This window comes from Heteronotia binoei, chromosome 12 (genome assembly GCF_032191835.1).
Source record: "Heteronotia binoei isolate CCM8104 ecotype False Entrance Well chromosome 12, APGP_CSIRO_Hbin_v1, whole genome shotgun sequence".
Taxonomy (NCBI): Eukaryota; Metazoa; Chordata; class Lepidosauria; order Squamata; family Gekkonidae; genus Heteronotia; species Heteronotia binoei.
This window is the reverse complement of record NC_083234.1, coordinates 34,537,399-34,554,838: the sequence shown is the minus strand read 5'-3', so window position 1 is coordinate 34,554,838 and position 17,440 is coordinate 34,537,399. Positions and strand designations below refer to the sequence as shown.

At 41.8% G+C, this 17,440-nt stretch overlaps 1 protein-coding gene across 4 annotated transcripts; it reads left to right on the top strand.

The window, feature by feature from the left end:
• The first annotated feature begins 1,622 nt into the window (after positions 1-1,622).
• Positions 1,623-16,614, top strand: RAB11FIP1 (RAB11 family interacting protein 1). 4 transcript variants are annotated; one of them, XR_009556017.1, is made up of 7 exons: positions 1,623-2,136; positions 6,902-7,353; positions 7,678-8,494; positions 10,067-11,604; positions 11,819-12,028; positions 12,842-12,947; positions 13,663-13,885. XR_009556017.1 is itself a non-coding variant. In XM_060250413.1 (7 exons), the coding sequence occupies exons 1-7, from the start codon at positions 1,739-1,741 to the stop codon at positions 13,879-13,881; spliced, it is 3,474 nt and encodes a 1,157-aa protein (XP_060106396.1). In that variant the 5' UTR covers positions 1,623-1,738; the 3' UTR covers positions 13,882-16,614. The 4 variants fall into 4 exon arrangements, 3 of the variants coding, with proteins under 3 accessions (XP_060106396.1, XP_060106397.1, XP_060106395.1); XM_060250413.1 differs by having other exon boundaries at positions 7,678-7,746; positions 8,227-8,494; positions 10,067-12,028; positions 13,663-16,614; XM_060250414.1 differs by lacking the exon at positions 10,067-11,604 and having other exon boundaries at positions 13,663-16,614.
• Positions 16,615-17,440: the final 826 nt, after the last annotated feature.

The following is a 17,440-nucleotide window of genomic DNA, read 5'->3' as shown; positions in this document are numbered from 1 at the left end:
CAGATAGCAGGCCCCTCTAAATAAGGTTCTATGTGAGTGCACAGACCAGGGATAAATGCTTTTGCCTCACCACCATCATGTTTTAATCAAACCATAGACAGCAAAGTCTGATTCAGTGCTAGGTTTAAATTTAGTATTACTGTCCACCCACATAACAAAAGAAGGTAAAGACTGGGGCCAAGCCAGTTTTTAGCCATGCAAATAGTACCCTTGGGAGCCTAGCAGCAGGATCTGTTTGTGTAATGACTTATTCCTTCAGCAGGGCTGCAACAAATGTCAGCAGGGCTGCAATCATGGGAGGTATGCATTCTGCAAAGAGAAATTCAAGAAATTCAGGTTGGCCTGGAAGTAGAAGCCAGTTCTCTAAGATAGGACACCCATTGCCCAGTTCCAAGTAAGCATAAAGGTTATTGTTTTCTCATCATCAGAGAAATACACTCTTTCCTTGGTCAGAGACCACTATATATAGAGACACCACAGGATGATGAATCAGTTTACTGTTTTGTCACTAATGTTCCATTTGAAGACCGTAAATTTATACTCCGCCCTTCTCTCTGAATCAGAGTGGCTTACAATCTCCTTTATCTTCTTCCCCCACAATAGACACCTTGTGAGGTGGGTGGGACTGAGAGAGCTCTCGCAGAAGCTGCCCTTTCAAGGACAACTCTTGCGAGAACTATGGCTGACCCAAGGCGATTCCAGCAGCTGCAAGTGGAGGAATGGGGAATCAAACCCAGTTCTCCCAGATAAGAGTCCACACACTTAACCACTACACCAACGCTGGACTAGGACTGGGGAAATCCAGGACTAGGTCTGGAGAGATCCAGGGACATATCCCTAATTGGGGATGACGTCTCCCGGTCTTGTCTCTTAACCAAACCTACCTTACAGAGTTGTTCTGAGGATAGCTGGGATAACTCAATATGCTAGCTTTAGCTTCCTAGAGGTGGTATAGAAATAGGGCTCATTATACCACACAAATTAAAGGTACAGATGCCATCCTTTGTTGCCACTCCGCTTCTGTGCCTTTAACAGCAAACAGGAAGAAATTCAAAAGTGAAGCACAAAGAAATGAGATATTAGCTCTGCCCCCGTGATACTTTTGACTGCTTACCCCCTTACCCTTTTTTCACACAATAAATCTGGGATAATAAATTCACATCTATTATGTGCTCCCCAACTGAGACAAAAAGCTACACCCTTTGGATTTCTGCCTGTCATTTAGAGTTACTATTTTTCTTTTTAAAACATTGCTCTTTCTGAGTCTGCCAACCTGACACTGATACCAAGTGAAGGTCTCTCTCTCTCTCTCTTTTTTTTTTTGGCCTGCTTCAAAAGCAATGGAAAAACTTCACGTCGTTCCTTTCTGCACGTTAGGTTGCTAACGTGCATACCATACCCCTGCTAGAATGAAGTAAACAAACAGACGCCAACCCCAGTCCCAGGGATAGGCATCCTTAACACCACCCCCTTATTCCGCACAAGAGTTCCCCGCCTCCCCCTGTCTATCATTCCTGGGGGGGGAGGGACTGCCCCTCTGATCTCTCGCGAGTGTTGTAGTCCAATTGTGCGGTGGAGGCGCTCAGGTCTCGCGAAATTTGAAAGGGGGCGGGTTGGAACACAGACAGGGGCGGGGCGTCCAAATTCTCGCGAGACTCTGCAGCGTCTCTGGCTCTTTCTCACGGAGTTTCGGTCAGTCAGTTTCGTCCCGCCGCTGACTCCGGAGGTGGACGCAGCGATGTCGCTGCCGGGCTCGCCGATGTCTGCGGGGCCGCGTTGGGCCCCGACGCACGTCCAAGTGACAGTCCTCCAGGCGCGGGGCCTGCGGGCCAAGGCCAAGGGGGGCGGCGGGAGCGATGCCTACGCCGTCATGGCGCTGGGCAAGGAGAAATTCGCCACCTCGGTGGCCGAGCGGTGCCTGGGCTCGCCCGTGTGGAGGGAGGAGGCCACCTTCGAGCTGCCGCCGCCGCCGCGACGCGGCCTGTCCGGCTACGAAGAAGAAGGAAGGGGCGCGCAGCCTGCCGTTCTCCAGCTCACCGTCTCCCATCGCGCCCTGCTGGGGCTGGACAAGTTCCTGGGGCGCGCCGAAGTCAACCTGGCTGAACTGCAGAACGAGGGTGGCCGAAGGACCACACGGTGAGGAGGCCGAGGCAGCCCCGCCGCCGCCTGCGGACATCAGGGGCAGTGTGGTGTCGTGGGTTGGTCTGTCGGGCTAGGCTTTGGGAGACTCGGGTTCAAGCCCTTTTTGGTCATGGAGGCTCGCCGGGTGACTTTGGGCTGATCTGCCTTACAGAGTTGTCGTGAGGATTAAATGGGTCCGCCAGTACATCCTCACTCTGACATTGGGCTAGTCACGCTTCTTCAGATTGACCGCTTTCACAGAGTGATTTTGAAGAGAAATGGCCAAGAATGCCGCCCGAACTGCTTGTAGAAAGCCAGGGATAACGATGTAATAAGTAGGCTGGTGAGTCTGCAGGCGCATGACTTGTATAGTCTGCCCCCTGCTTAACTAGGGCATCCGCAAACTTGCCTTTCATCTTGCCCACTTCCTTCTCTGGAAGTCTGTCCAAGGCTGGTACCAGTATTAGTTGCTAGTTTTTGATTATGATGGAAACCGCAGTGGTGAAGAGAAGTAGGTGTGTATCCTCACTATCCAACTGAATGAACTTGGGCCAAGTTATCCCCCCACTTGATCTACTTTGCAGGGTTTCCCTGGGGATAAAATGTGATGCAGAACCATGTAGGTGTGGACATAAGGTTCTTTTAAGGATTAAACACAAACCCATAAAGGTCACAAAAGGAATATTTTTGTCTGTCTGTCTGTGGAGTCACTGACTGTACTCATAGAACTTAATTTTAATCCTCCCATCAACCCTGTGAGGTAGGTTGAGCTAAATGACTGGCCCAAGGTGACTCAGTGAGTTTCCTGGTTGAGTGAGAAGATTTTTTTTTTTAATCTGATGCTCTGATCATTAAATGTGAGCATTGTGCTTGGTGCTTAAATGGTAACAAGTAACAAATCCCTGTGGAGGATTCAGTCTCAAATTTGACATGAGGCAGAAACAGGAAGATGGAGGAATAGTCAAAGGTGGAGTGGGGAAGGTTACATTCAGTTCTATTAAGTAAATCATGAGCTTTAATGAGTTGTGTCAGGGCTTCTCAGGAAGGATTTTGAGGAAGGAAGAGAAGTATGTCGTGAAAGAACAACTATATATGTGTGTATTGCATCAAGACTGTATTTCAGTTGTGTTTTTAAATGAAAGCTCAAACATTTGTGGAGAGATGGCTAGAGTTTCCAGATAGGGTCTTTCTCCCTAATTTGTGCTCCGAACTAATTCACAAAAACTGTTCTGTGCATTACAGGTGGTGACTAGATTTTTAAATTAAAAAGCCATAGTACATAAACCAGGGTGTGTTTGAATGTAGATTCTGAGGGAAAGGAATGAATTTTGGGCAAAGTCTAGCCTGGGAGAGAGGGCAGCAAGACCCTGCACAGAACTCTACATGTTATGGATGGAGCCTTGGCTAGAGTTTTGGCTACTAAAATACTGCTTGGTTGCCATTTGGTATGCAGCGGGGGGTGGGTGATCAGCTCTAGATTGCTGCATTTTGAAGTGTAGACTTCCTCTCTCAAGGAAGAAAGGCTGAAGCAAAAAAAAAGAATGACACCCATACGTCATGCTTAAACTACACCTAAACTGATGAGTAGGTATTTGGTGGCTATATGAGGCCACCACCCCAGTATAGTTAGCCCTGGTCAATGTTTTTAGATCCTAGTGTAGTTTTTAAAATCAGTTAAGGTAAACTTAATTTCTGGCAAACTGGCTGACCAAGTCACTTCTACAGTACAGTATTTCAGTAGATATATCTTTCCAATCTAAAGGTGGCAGTTCTCCTGAATTTTTGTATAACAAGTTGGGTGTTCCCCTTAGGTGAGGCAGTATGAGGTTATAGAGTACGTAACAACCTTGTTTATACTTCCAGACAAGTTTATAAATAGGCCTTTTCATATAGACAGAATTGTGTAACTTAAAATGACATCAGCATTGTAAAACCAGTTTGGGACAGAACATGGAAAGCATCTGATGACAAGAGAATGTGATCCTGCTTAATTGGGCAAAATGAGCAAGAGAGGGAGAGGAAATAATTTGCCTCATGAGTTTTTGGTTAATATGAGATTTGAACCGGATGCTCTAACCACTAGAATACACTCCACATGGTCTAGAAGTAAGTTTTTTTTTATGAACTGGACCTGCTTGCTCAGCAGATTCTTAGGAAAAAGTTAAGTCTGGACAAGGATTTGGAATAATGGTTAAGTATGCACATATGTGCAATGTAACAAAGCAGTAGACAAGTGCACCTTTAAGACCAACTAAGTTTTATTCAGAATGTAAGCTTTCGTATGCTCTAAGTAGACTTCATCTGATGAAGTCTGCTTAAGAGCATACAAAAGCTTACATTCTGAATAAAACTTAGTTGGTCTTACAGGTGCCCTCGTCTACTGCTATGTTCTGTTGCTTCAGACCAACACGGCTGCCTACTGGGATCTTTCAATATGTGCAATGTATTCATGCATCTGTCATTGCACTTGGATCATTTTCAAGCACTTCCCTTTGGATTGGTGTATTTTCATGAAATCATAGCATTGGAAGGGACCTCCCGGGTCATCTAGTACAAGCCCTGCACAATGCAGGAAATTCACAGATTCCTCCCCCCTCCCCCCACGCTTACCCCTGTTCCACACTCAGAAGATTGCTAAAAACCTCCAGGATCCCTGTCCAAACTGACCTGGAGAAAAATTGCTACCTAACCCCAAAGTGGCAATCGACATTTCCCTGGACATGTAAGAGAGAGACATGACAACTAAGCACTGAGGGTCCTTTCTGCCCTCCTTCCCATGATCTGCCTAAATTCACAGAATTAGCATTGCTGTCAGATGGCCATCTAGCTTCTTTAAAAAAGGAGAGCCCATTGCCTCCCCAGGAAGCCTGTTCCATTGAGGATCCACTCTGTCAGGAAGTTCTTCCTAATGTTTAGCAGAAAACTCTTCTGATTTAATTTCAACCCGTTGGTTCTGGTTCAGCCTTCTGGGGAACAGAAGACAACTCCTCACCATCCTGTATATTACAAGCCTTCAGGTACCTGAAGATGGTTGTCATATAGTTTCAGTGAAAGCATGATTAAATTTTACTTGTTTAAAAACTAGTAAAAAATACAAATGAACATTTATATACCACTTTGGAGCATGCTGAGTGCTTAGCATATTTTGCTGTAATCATTCCTCACTATTATCCCCATAATATGTTAGAGGGGCTGAAGCAAAGCATGACTTGACAGTGGTCACCATGTAAGTTTTTGGTAGAGGCTGGATTCAGATCAGGGATTTGTAGTTCTGCCTCTTAGCTCCTACAGTACCTCAGCCCTAGTCAGTTCTTTCAGGTTATCTTTGGTTGTAGATTTCAGATCTTCAAACTTGGGGCATTCTTCAGATTTATAGAAAGATAGCTCAGGCTAACCTGATCTCATCATATCTTGTAAGGAAGGTCAGGTTGGTTAGTATTTGGATGGGAGACCACCAAGCAACTCCAAGGTTGTGATACAGAGGCAGGCAATGGCAAACCACCTCTGAATGCTTCTGGCCTGAAAAACCTTGCAGGGTCACCGTAAGTCAGCTGTGACTGATGGGAGGGGGGGGGAGCAGCCTTGTCTGTTCATGGCTCCAGTCTCCAGATTTCAGTATCCATTGATATGGCTAGGGCTTTTTTTTGTAACAGGAACTCCTTTGCATATTAGGCCACACACCCCTGATGTAGCCAATCCTCCTGGATCTTACAGTAGGCCCTGTGCTAAGTGCCCTGTGAGCTCTTGGAGGATTGGCTACTTCAGGGGTGTGTAGCCTAATATGCAAAGGAGTTCCTGCTACAAAAAAAAAAGCCCTGGATATGGCTACGTTGAGAATTAAATATATTGAGGTTTTGATACTATACAAATACACTGCATTTATCAAGTGATCACTTAAAAGATGAACAATCAGCTTTAAAAATTTTATTTGGTTTATATTCCTAATGAAGATGTACAGGTAGTGTTGGACCTAAGTCACATAATAGTAAAATGGTAAAACTGAAGAACATGGATTACAGGGTCCAGTACTGTTCAGTCCTTTCATATAGCTTAGCTTTCTCTCTTATATGCTGGTTTTTGTATGTTCAAGGAACTTTTTCCCATTCAATCCATCACTGCATCTGCTGGTGGCAAAACACAGAAGTGTTTTTTATCACTTATCTTGTGTTTGTGTGAATGAGGTCAAGTTATGAGCAGAAGATGGTTAAGTGTAAGAATTTATAGAACATGCTGTCTGTTTGTAGTTCTGTTGTTTCTTTTCTTGGTTGCTAAGAGATTTTATGGCATGCAACTTCCTGAAAATCTAATAAGGATTCACACTTCGAAAGAAGTTGCATATGTTTATGTTCCCTTAGTTTCTATTCTAAACTTCTTGTAATAATCCTGTCCTTTTCTCTCTTTCTAGTTCTACTATATCCTCTGCTGTATCCAGCTCTTTTCAAGACTATTCTACAGCACTTATCTTGAGGGAGCAAAAAGGTTAGACAAACTAAGATGGCATGCATTGAAGACTCTAACATAGTCTGTTCTTCAGTATATACTTCGTGCCACATTAGCTTTTTACATCACTGCCTTGATGTTCTAACATTATATGTATGGTTAGCTACTGGCAATAGTCCTCACTGTGCTATGCTGTAACATCACATCTCATATTGCAGACATTGCACTTCACTCTTAAGAATCTTTTTTCTTCCTTGAACAAAAAGCTGTCTGCAGCACACTACTCTTTGAATAGTTTCATGTCCCTAACACAAACGTTTCCCCTGTTTTATTTGAACAGATGGTATAAGCTTCACTCCAAACCGGGGAAAAAAGAAAAAGAGAGGGGTGAAATAGAGGTGGATATCCAGTTCATGAGGAGCAACATGACAGCCAGCATGTTTGATCTGTCTATGAAAGATAAATCCCGGACTCCATTTGGCAAGCTGAAAGATAAACTGAAGGGGAAACGAGGAAATGGATTGCCAGATACAGCTTCTGCGATTATTCCTAGCATAACTCACTCACTAGCTGACAGTGACGAAGAGTCAAATGAGAAAGAGAAGGAAAAGAAAAAATCAAAGTTCAAGACTCTATTTTCAAAACCTGGCTTGCAGAAAAGCAATATCTCCCAGTCTATGTCTGTGCTACCTTCTCTCCAACCAGTTACAGAGAGAGTGAGGCTTAGACCCAGTGACTTTCAGTCACAGTGGGATGATGATGATGATGACACTTTAACTCCAGTCTCAGAGAGTAAGTATTCTTTTCATAAGAAAAAAGCCTGTTGTCCAGGTTGGCATGAAATGTGTAAAATGTTTTTTCCTCATACTGGCCTCACCTAGGCCTTTTAAATTTACTTCTTTGAGACCACTGCTTGAGAGTTTTGCAGATTATAATACTGTGAAGAAATGGGTGCATCTTTGTGACTTTACATGTGATAATTCGTAGACTGAAGCCTCTTTAAAAATAGTTCTCCAAACTTGGTATGCTGTGGTTGTCAGGAGCTATCAGCTGATCTGGATATGCAATTCAAGTGTGCTTTCATAATTCTGACTATTTTCATTTCTGTCTTTTCAGAACCCCCTGCAAATAGAGCTGAAGATAACTTCCTTTATCCTCCTTCTGGAAGATCTCATAAACGAACAGGTAGTGCAGATTCCAAGCAATTGAACCAAATTGCATCCAGCAGCACCAAGAAAGATGGGCATTCTTTATTTGGTGGTCTCAAGTCCAAAAATGACCCAGTTTCCCGTTCCAATGTATGTATCAATGGCAGTCATGTTTACGTGGAAGAGTGTGATCCAAAAAGTGATACCATTCTAAAAGAGAACACTCCATCTTCCACTTCCCCTTCCCCTCAGACATCCCGACGAAAGCATCTCTTTTCGTCTCAAGAGAACCTGACTTCCATTCCCAGTAAGGACCCTGAAGTGACTGGAAGACTTGCTCTTGACAAAGGACCACCTGAGTCTTCCTCACTGGAGTCCTTTAAAGCCAGTTTGCCATCGTACAAACTGCTTAGTAGTGGGGATTTGCTAGAAAGTATTGCTCCAATGATTTCAGACACTTCAAAAGAAATCAAGAAGCAGGAGAACATGAAGTCTGCCTTGCTGTCCCTTGTAACAGGGAAAAAGGAAGCTGAAAACAGTTCAGAGGTTTCTGTGAAGGTCAAGGAAGTGAAACATAATGAGAGAGAATTGGCAGGAAAAGAGACAACCCCCTGTGAAGTTCCTGTGGATTGCAGAAGAGACCAAGGGCCAGATAAGAGAAAATCCACAAATGCTGCTATTCCAAAGGCATCTTTCAACCCCTTTACTGAGAACACTGAAGAAGAGAAATCAGAAAAAAGTGCAGCTTCTGTGAAACCATCCCAGGCCAGACCCATCAAACCCAGGTTAGTCTTCAGACACTACCATGCATGAAAGATGGCACTTAAGGTGATTAAAAGTCATGTTTTAATGGAGGCAAATAAGAAAACCCTACAGGTAACAAATTGAAACAGATTTTGTGCTGTCTAGTAATCCTGCAGGCCTTTTTTTTTTGGGGGGGGGGGGCGGTGTTCTGTCATGATGTCTCTCTGGAAAGAAAAAAACAAAGCTCTTTGTACTGCCTCCTCTGTTTTAAAGGCAGCATGTTGGTGCCCCTTTCCTGGGTAGCAGAGAACAAAATAAAGTCCTACAGTCAGTGTTCATAATGGAGTCTAGTCTTATAACAAAAGAATTATGTACTTCAGCTGGCTGGTTTGATACTTGCTGTCTTAGATTTCTGTCCAGTTCTTTCCTGAACACATATGAGGCTCTACCTCTGTTCTGTTTGTGTAGCTGGGCAAATTCAGTTAGGCTATGTTTTCTTTTTGTTTCTTTGTCTCAGAGATAAGAGGCAAAAGAAATAGGTGGTCAGTCCAGCCAGTGCATTAGCTGGGGTTCTTCTGCCTTCATAGACTTGGCTGAAGTTTCCAAATTGGGAAAACAAAAGGTAATCATTGTAGGAACTGTGTGGTGGAGAAACAGCACAACACAAATATCATCTATCCTGTCTTTTCGATGCGTTACAGGAATTAGGGAGCAAAGTGAGTGATGTGTGGGAGGGTATGATACCTCCCTCCCTCCCTCCCTGCCTGTGTTTTGGAAGTAGGAAGGGGAGGAACACTAGTGTGGAATGAAAAATATTTGGGCAAGTGAGCAGTGTGCAGTTGTCCTCCTGCCCTCTAATTATTTGCATTGCTGTGTGTTGCATATTAAGTCTTTACTGAGCCCTTGTTTTTCCCCTCAAGTTTATATGTCTGATTTTTCTGTATCCACACTGTGAATGCTAATGTGGGCTTAACTTCATTCTGTGTGTAAAATATTCAGTACTTGTCCTTAAATGGCTCCTTGTTGCCTTACCTTCTGAAACTAATTCTTTTTTTACAGCCTAACAAAGATTTGAAACTAAAATGAAATAAGCTTCTGATTTTCTTTCTGGTTTCCTCAGAAATCTATAACTTTTTCTTTTGCTTAGACTTTACAACTACACATGATATTTTGGCTTGGTGAATGACTTCTTTTGGACAAAACTTTATGGGAGCCACATAACAGAAACACTTCTATATTTTCCTGTCTTTAGCCCTCGCATTTTGGGTGCTTTTTATGTTTAAATGACTTGTATACTAATACAACCTGTTAGGGAATTTGACTGAAAAGAGTTGACCATGTATTTCATTGCAAATAGACCTTGTTGCCTTGGGAAAACTGTTTTTTAAATGTGGAAAACATTTTTTTCATGGAACATGCTGCTTGGCTTCAAATTTCTGATGTTAAAGTCACATGATTAAATACAAAGTACTTTGGTTGGTTTAAAAGCCCTTTGTCTCTGTTGTAGGCTTTTAACATGCAGCAGCTTTATAGAACCTGCTTCAGAATGTTTCTGCTTGTCTCATGTTGCATCTGCAACTGACATGCAGGTTTTATTTTGTCCCTTTCTGCAGACTGGGCGTGTCTTCAGAGGATGAAACCAAAGCCACTTCTGCTGATTCTGTACCCCCTACTGTTTCTCTTTTCTGTCTTTCCCATCCCTCTAGTAATGACAATAACCCTTTTACCTCTAAACACATTCTAGAATGGAAAACCGAAGCTCCCAGTCATTCTGCTAGTCCAGCATTAAAACTTTCTGCACAGCATGGCAATAATCCTTTCACTCCTAACTGGGGACAGGAATCCAAAGAAGATGACACAGAATGCTTTACAGCTAGTCCTTTCTGCAGGCCTTCTGCAGTTGCTGGCAGTGAAAACAATCCTTTTGCTTCTAATTGGAGGCAGGAATCTCAGACAGAGAATTCTGAAAATGTGACTAAATCTCCAGTGTATCTTTCCCATCCTCCTCCAAATTCTGTTCATGAAGGTTCTGTTGTAACTACACTGGACAATGATTCTGAAAGTATTACCAGTCCTGCTTCTTCTGTTACCTTTCCTCCTACTGCTTCTGACCAAGAGCATAACACTTCAGCAGACAACACTGCTGATTCAGAGCTCTATCCTACTGTGCCTTCAGAGACCCCTCGGAGTGAAGATCAGATAGATCCTGTGGGGACTGTTCCCAGGTCTCTTTCTGGAAGTCCACCTGTACGTTTTTATGACAAGATTGGGCAGATCCTAAAGACACAGCGAAATGACAAAGGAGTACAAGTGGTGACACCATTTAAAGAAAACAGTGGAAGCATAAAGAAGTCAGTGACCTTTGCTGTTGATGACATGAGAGATGACAATAGAGTAAATAGTGGTGATGAGGTTTCCGATGGAGATCTGGTTGAGAGTGGGCCTCATGGGGAAAGTGAGAATACAGTAGATCCCACTGGAGGCGAAGGGACACAAATACATGAACTTAGTGTGGAGGACTGCTATTTATCCGTGCCTGATGATAGAAGAATCACTGTGGTTCATAACAGTGAGAGCCCCCTCGAAAGAGAGAATGAAATCAGCCCCTCAGTTAAAGAAGAACCACCAGTACCAATTCAAAGAGTCCTTAGAATGTCACCCAAGGAACCAGACGTGTCGGATATAGTATTGAGTAGTACTTCTTCCTTTGTACCACCACCAAAGCCAGCCCCAAGAAGTGCTCAAAAACTAAAAAAGGAACCTTTTTCTGTGTCTGAAGCAAAGCTAGAAAATATGGCCAGTTCTTCAGAGATAGAGTTGCATACAGATACTTCTCTATTTTCCAGGGAAAATCCAACAACTGTTAATTTAGCAGCATCTAAACTTAATCCTGAAAGTGAGGATGAACTTCCTCAGAGCATTAATAATGATCACTCTGACACTCCCACAGGCAAACAGCTGGACATTTTAGCTGTTGAAGAATTGTATTTAAAACCAGCTGCCCTTCCAGTTATTCCTGAAGTAGGATCTGATGATGAGCAGCTAAGCGACATCCAAAAAGATGATGTAGGCTTGTCAAGCCCCAGAGATGGTTCTTCACAATTGCAGTCTTCCGTTGAGAGGGAGCTGGCCTCAGACAAGAAGACTACTGGTGAGAGAGAGACTGTATCACTGCTTGTGAAAAAGGCTGGTCTTGATGATGATTTTAAATCAAACAACTTGTCAGTCTGTCCTTCATCAGTAGTACTTGAGAATGAAAATGAGAACATAAAAGGGTCAGAACAGAAGGATGTTAACAGTATGAAGGAAATGGGTGATTGTCCTGAATTCTCTGATAAGTCTGCTTCTCTTTCTTCTCTGTCCAGTTCTTCTCAGCCTTACTCTGCTAGTTCTTTCCAGTCTGATGCTCTCAGCTCTAATAAAGCAGAATCTCCGAAAAAATCTGCAGTGGAGGGCTTGGATGTCAAAGTGGACAGTTCTGGCAAGAAGAAGCTGCTTCAGGCAAGGGTTTCACCCTCTGAAACACATTCCAATCAAACTCAGCAGAGCGGTGGAACTGTGCCTGCTAAGCTCAGGTGAGAGGAGTTGGGGGCTTACGTAGGCAGTCTCCGGGTGCCATATGTAGCTTTGATTTATTTAAATGGTGGCTTTTTGTTTAATTCCTTTGCCAAAATGAGAGGTTGCAATGGTGAAGCATATGGTTTATTGTTCTTCTGAAATCCCGCAGTTGCAAGTTGTGACTGAACTGTAGTTCCTTGTGACATATTGCTTGTAAGTTGGCTGTCTCATTACCTGAAGTTGTTTACGGGTACAAAGTGAGAACATTGTGCGCCAAGATAAACCTCTGAGTTTAACCATCAAGTAAGAACTTGCATGTGGAAAACTTATTGAATATTGGGATAGAATACAGCATGCAAATAGCCAGCTAACAACTGTTCCCAGCTAACAACTGGGTAACCTTGAGCTAGTCACTATCTCCGAAGCCTAACCTACCTCACAGGGTTGTTGTGAGGATAATGGGGGAGTGTGGGTTGTTCTGGGCTCCTTGGAGGAGGGCTATGATAAAGATGCAATAAATATCCATAGCTAATTTTATTAACCACAGAAAAACTGAAGCTTTCCTTTGGAGACCCCCTTACAACATCTTATAAAAAGTATAGAACTGTTTAGAAAAGAGAGCAACATGGTGCCTGAAAGCCTAGCAGTAACTATGAAATCTAATCTTGGAATGAAAGAATGTGTGTGGGAAGAGAACTTTAATGACTTAACAAAAAAGCTTCATTTGTGCATAATGGTTAATGTACAGTTCTACTTTGGTGACAAAGGTGTTTGATTACACAGTGATATGGTGATAACAATTGCCTAAAATAACTGGGTCTTTCTTTCAGACTTCATCCTGTGAAGCCAATGAATACTACAACAAATAAACCACCTGCAAAAACCTTGAACGTCACTGCAAAGATCCTGGATAACCAAAATGAAACCAATCTAAAGGTACTTAAGACATAGTACATTTTAAACCAAATACGACATTTTCTGTCTTTAGCTGTATATACTATTAATAGCAAGTAGGGAAATCCTAATTTAAAAGATGGTTGATGTATAGTAATGTCTTAGCTTCTTGACTTTTTCACCTAAAACTTGGATGAGTTTAAAAGGACATGAAATTGTTCTGTTAACTTGTGGCTCAGTCAGGCATACAATGAAAGAATACACTACTATAGAAACAGGTATGACTCAGTTCAGTGTATGGGTCTCTGTAGGTCATGGTACTGAATGTTCTTGTCTTTTTGTCCTCCCTTTGGTGGTTCTGAGGACTCAGTCTGATGTGTTGGGGTGCAAATGTGATATTGACAGGTTCAGAATTTGCCATCTTTTCCATAGATCTTTGGTATGAAAGACTTTGTTGTTGAAAGGGGTAAAGTTTAATGGCTTGGTGTTTCCAGTCAGACAACACAGGCAGGCATACTTGTCTTGGTACCTTTCATAAATATACTTACTGAGATCCTGAAATTCCGGTGTTTTGTGAATCTTTAACAAGGTCCACTTGCTGAGACAGGACATTTTTTTGTGTAGTCACCACATCTTGTTTTTTAGCAGTCTCTGAAGGCAAGGCCTCTGAACACATTAAGTCTGATACTTTTGGTACGCCTTTGTGACTTCTCTCTCTACCAAAATGACTAACCATTTTTATTCCTTTCCTTTAAAGAAATATGACCCTTCAGATCCTGCTTATGCTTATGCTCAACTAACACATGATGAGCTGATCCAGCTGGTCTTAAAACAGAAAGATGTGATAGCAAAGCGAGATAACCAAGTGCGGGAGCTGGAAGACTACATTGATGATTTGCTGGTCAGAGTCATGGAAGAAACTCCAAACATTCTTCGGGTACAACCCAGCCTGAACAAAAAAGCCGGAAGGATGTAAAATGGCAATGAAATCCAAATAAGGGCTTCTCTGTTACTCATATTTTAGAAGTGGAGAACGTGAAAATGTTGATATTGAAATTAACTGCTCTTTGTACCAAAGCAAATTATTTTTTCCCCTTTCTTGACTTGCCTCGCCTCATTTTTGGAGACTGGTTAATATGATATAATGCAAAATGAAAATTCTGATGGGAGAGGGCAAACACTCTCATAACATGTTGTCATTGTACATGTTTTGCTGCTGTATTAGGGTTAACAGCCTGAGATCATGGATTGTGGAAAGAGTTACGAGCCAGTTTTAAATCTGTGAATAATTCTGTAACTGGAATATTTTTGAAGGGGTTAAAAATGGATGCTTCTGCAGTATCTTACAAAAGGATAAACTCTTGGACTTCTTAGGTTATTCTTAGTGCACTATAGCAATCATATGCTAATTACATTCAAGAGATTGAAAGGAATGCAAGTGAAAAAGCATTGTTGCATCATCATGAAGTGCCTTATTTTGCCTGAGTTGCTTGAAAACAAGCACTTCCATCAAAGCCTAGATGCACTTTTGCTTACAAAAACTAAGCACAAAGCATTTGGAATATCTCTTAGTCCTTTTAAAATGAAAAAGACATTTCAGTTCTCATCCGTTGGGGGGGGGGGAGCTTGTGCCATACAAGCTTGCAGTGGATTGTGCAAAGTTTACTTATTTTGCCCAGAGTGAAATGTAACTGTGCTGTTTGCAAGCAGCTCTTACTTGCCTTAATCTTACTGTTTTGATAAAGTTATACACAAGTAAGAAAAGATGAGAATGCTAAATATTTAGGCACTCCTTCCATACTTGATACAAAGATTCTTTCATTTAGATTAGATTCCTTTCATACCAACAAACTACAGTTGTTTGTTTATATTGCTTCACTCACTGGAACATGCTGATCGGCTGCATTCTTGAGCAATAAGAGTAGCCACAAGGGAAAGGTGGGGCAGATGTATTTCAACAAATACCCTTCCCCAGTTTACTGGATTGTGCCCTGAATGGATGAGTTGCTAGTTAAATTCTAGTAGAGCCTTTTATTTTAAATCTTATAGGGGAAAATTCAATTGCTGTTTGCATTTCACATTTCTGTTTGCTTCTGGGCTGGCCATTTGCTCATTGTACAGATTGACTTGCAAAGGTTCAGTTTAGTAGATCTCATAGCAGAGCATTCAACATGTTTCAGTATACAATAGTATGGAAAATGGATGTTCAGTTGTTTGTAGTTGAAGCTAAATTCGATCTACTTTACTTTTAGGAAACTGATGAAAATCTTAACTTGCATATGCCCAGATACCACTCCCAAGTGTTGTCTGTAAAGTCGCTTGATCCATTTTAATACACAGTCTTTGTGAATAACTACTGTATCATTATTTCTATACATTTCTGCACTTTTAAAGAGGGCTGAAGTTGGCACTGAACAGCCCTTGAGACCTCACATTCCCATGTACTTGTAAGACTTGATTATAAATTGGTCAGCTAAAATCAAAGATCTGACTTTCACTGAATGGTGGTACTTTAGTGATAATGAAGTCAGATAATACAGCATGTAGAGCAAGCAACATACATTTGCAGTATTCTTTCTCAAGAAGTGCAGTTCATATGACTTGCACTGTTTTTGTAATGATAGCCTATCTCTATGCATTTTAAGGGTTAGGTATAAAACCCAGTGTTCGGACATATGATTCCAAGTGTGTGGTTATTTTCTCCATTCTTTCCATAAATCATGAATAGACTAGTTTGTCTGTTTGCATAGCGCTTGTTCTCACCACGGAATTAACTGACTGAAGCTGTTCTTTTTTGCTTCAGCATTGTAGTAGAGTGCGCGTGCACAGCAGTTATGAACATTGAAAGGAGAGGAGCTATTGTGTCTGTGATATGGTCTTCCCACATGCCTCTGGCTCCCTGATAATGGGAAATTTTTTTAGTGTACAAACACATCTGTCATGTTACACATCTTAAGGCGCTTGGGCCCCTGTGTGAAGATATCCTAACTTGTTTAAATAAATCAAATTACTACTTCCCTCTAGCTTTTCATTTTAAGTGATTCACTGATTCTTTTATAGTGCCAGCTGGAGCTGTGGCACCATACTGTATGTCTACTGCTTTTGGCGAGAAATGTTTTATAAAGAGGTTTATATTAGAAAATATAATGCCTGGTGGGTTCTGTTCCATTTACTTAATGACACATATGCCAGGAAAATCTCTTGCAACAAATGGGAGTCAGCCTCTTAAATAGAACCATTGCTGTTGAATGTGCCTGCTGTTTTAATACAGTTTGTACCAGAGAGATTTCCAGTTGATTATGGGAATCGCATGCAGGGGAAGTGATGTCTCTGGGTCAAAATCAGTAGACTGTTCCTTCATATGAAGTCTTGATCTGTTGTACAATTTCCATGAGTTGATCAGTGGGCAATGAAAATGGATCAGTAGGTAATGAAAACTGTTCCTTGCAATCTGTGCCTTCTAAAGAGTACTTTATGACTAAATACAATCAGGGCATCAATTTGCTGGTGTGTTCCTAAAATATACTGTCATAGTGAACAATACAAATACAGCTTCTCTCATGTGCTCAGTGCTTATTATTGAAGGATCTGAATATATGTTATTTATTTTCTGCCTTGTTACTCTTGGTACTTACAGTTCCTTGGTTTTTATACAAAGACCTTCAGCCTCATGGACTGTTAAAATAAAGTTATTTTAAATTTGTGTGAACACTTATCCATTTTCTGAAATGTAAAAAATAAACAACGGATGCTTAGTGTAATGGGCAAATAATTGGCTGTATTTAAAAATCCTCTTTCCTTTTCTCCCAAAATTCTGAAAGCTCTCGGGTAAGCTGTTTTTCCCTTGGTCTTCCCTTAACAGCTTTGGTTGCTCTCAGCATTTTGTTCCTGCATACTTCCAGTCTTCATGGAAGTTGGGTTAGGGGAATTAATTTGAAAATCATATTTTTCTTCGCTGCTGGACCCCATGTAATGGAAGAGACATATGGCTATGTGGGTGACCTCATTTTGCTGCTCATGACTGAGATAAGATGATTTGGATTCATACCCTGCAGTTCATTCTGAATCTCAGTCTCAGAGCAGCTTACAATCTTTTACCTTCCTCCCCCACAACAGACACCCTGTGAGGTGGGTGGGGCTGAGAGAGCTCTCACAGAAGCTGTCCTTTCAAGGAGCTCTGCGAGAGCTATGGCTGACCCAAGGTCATTCCAGCAGCTGCAAGTGGAGGAGTGGGGAATCAAACCTGCTTCCCCCAGATAAGAGTCCGCACACTTAACCACTACAGAAAACTTTGATAGGGGCTAGCCATTTGTCAACTATTTAATCAAGTAGCAATTAATATGTAGCTATCAGTTCTGTAGAACTGCATACAGTACATGTTCCAATATGAAGTGCAAATGCAACATTTCTAAAAGTTCTGCCAAACCATTGATTCCTTTGAAACATCTCCATGGATTTATCTGCCTGCCTAATCTAAGATTAATGAACTAGTCCTTAGTTACAGCACATCAAGCAAATCTGACATTGAACCAGCT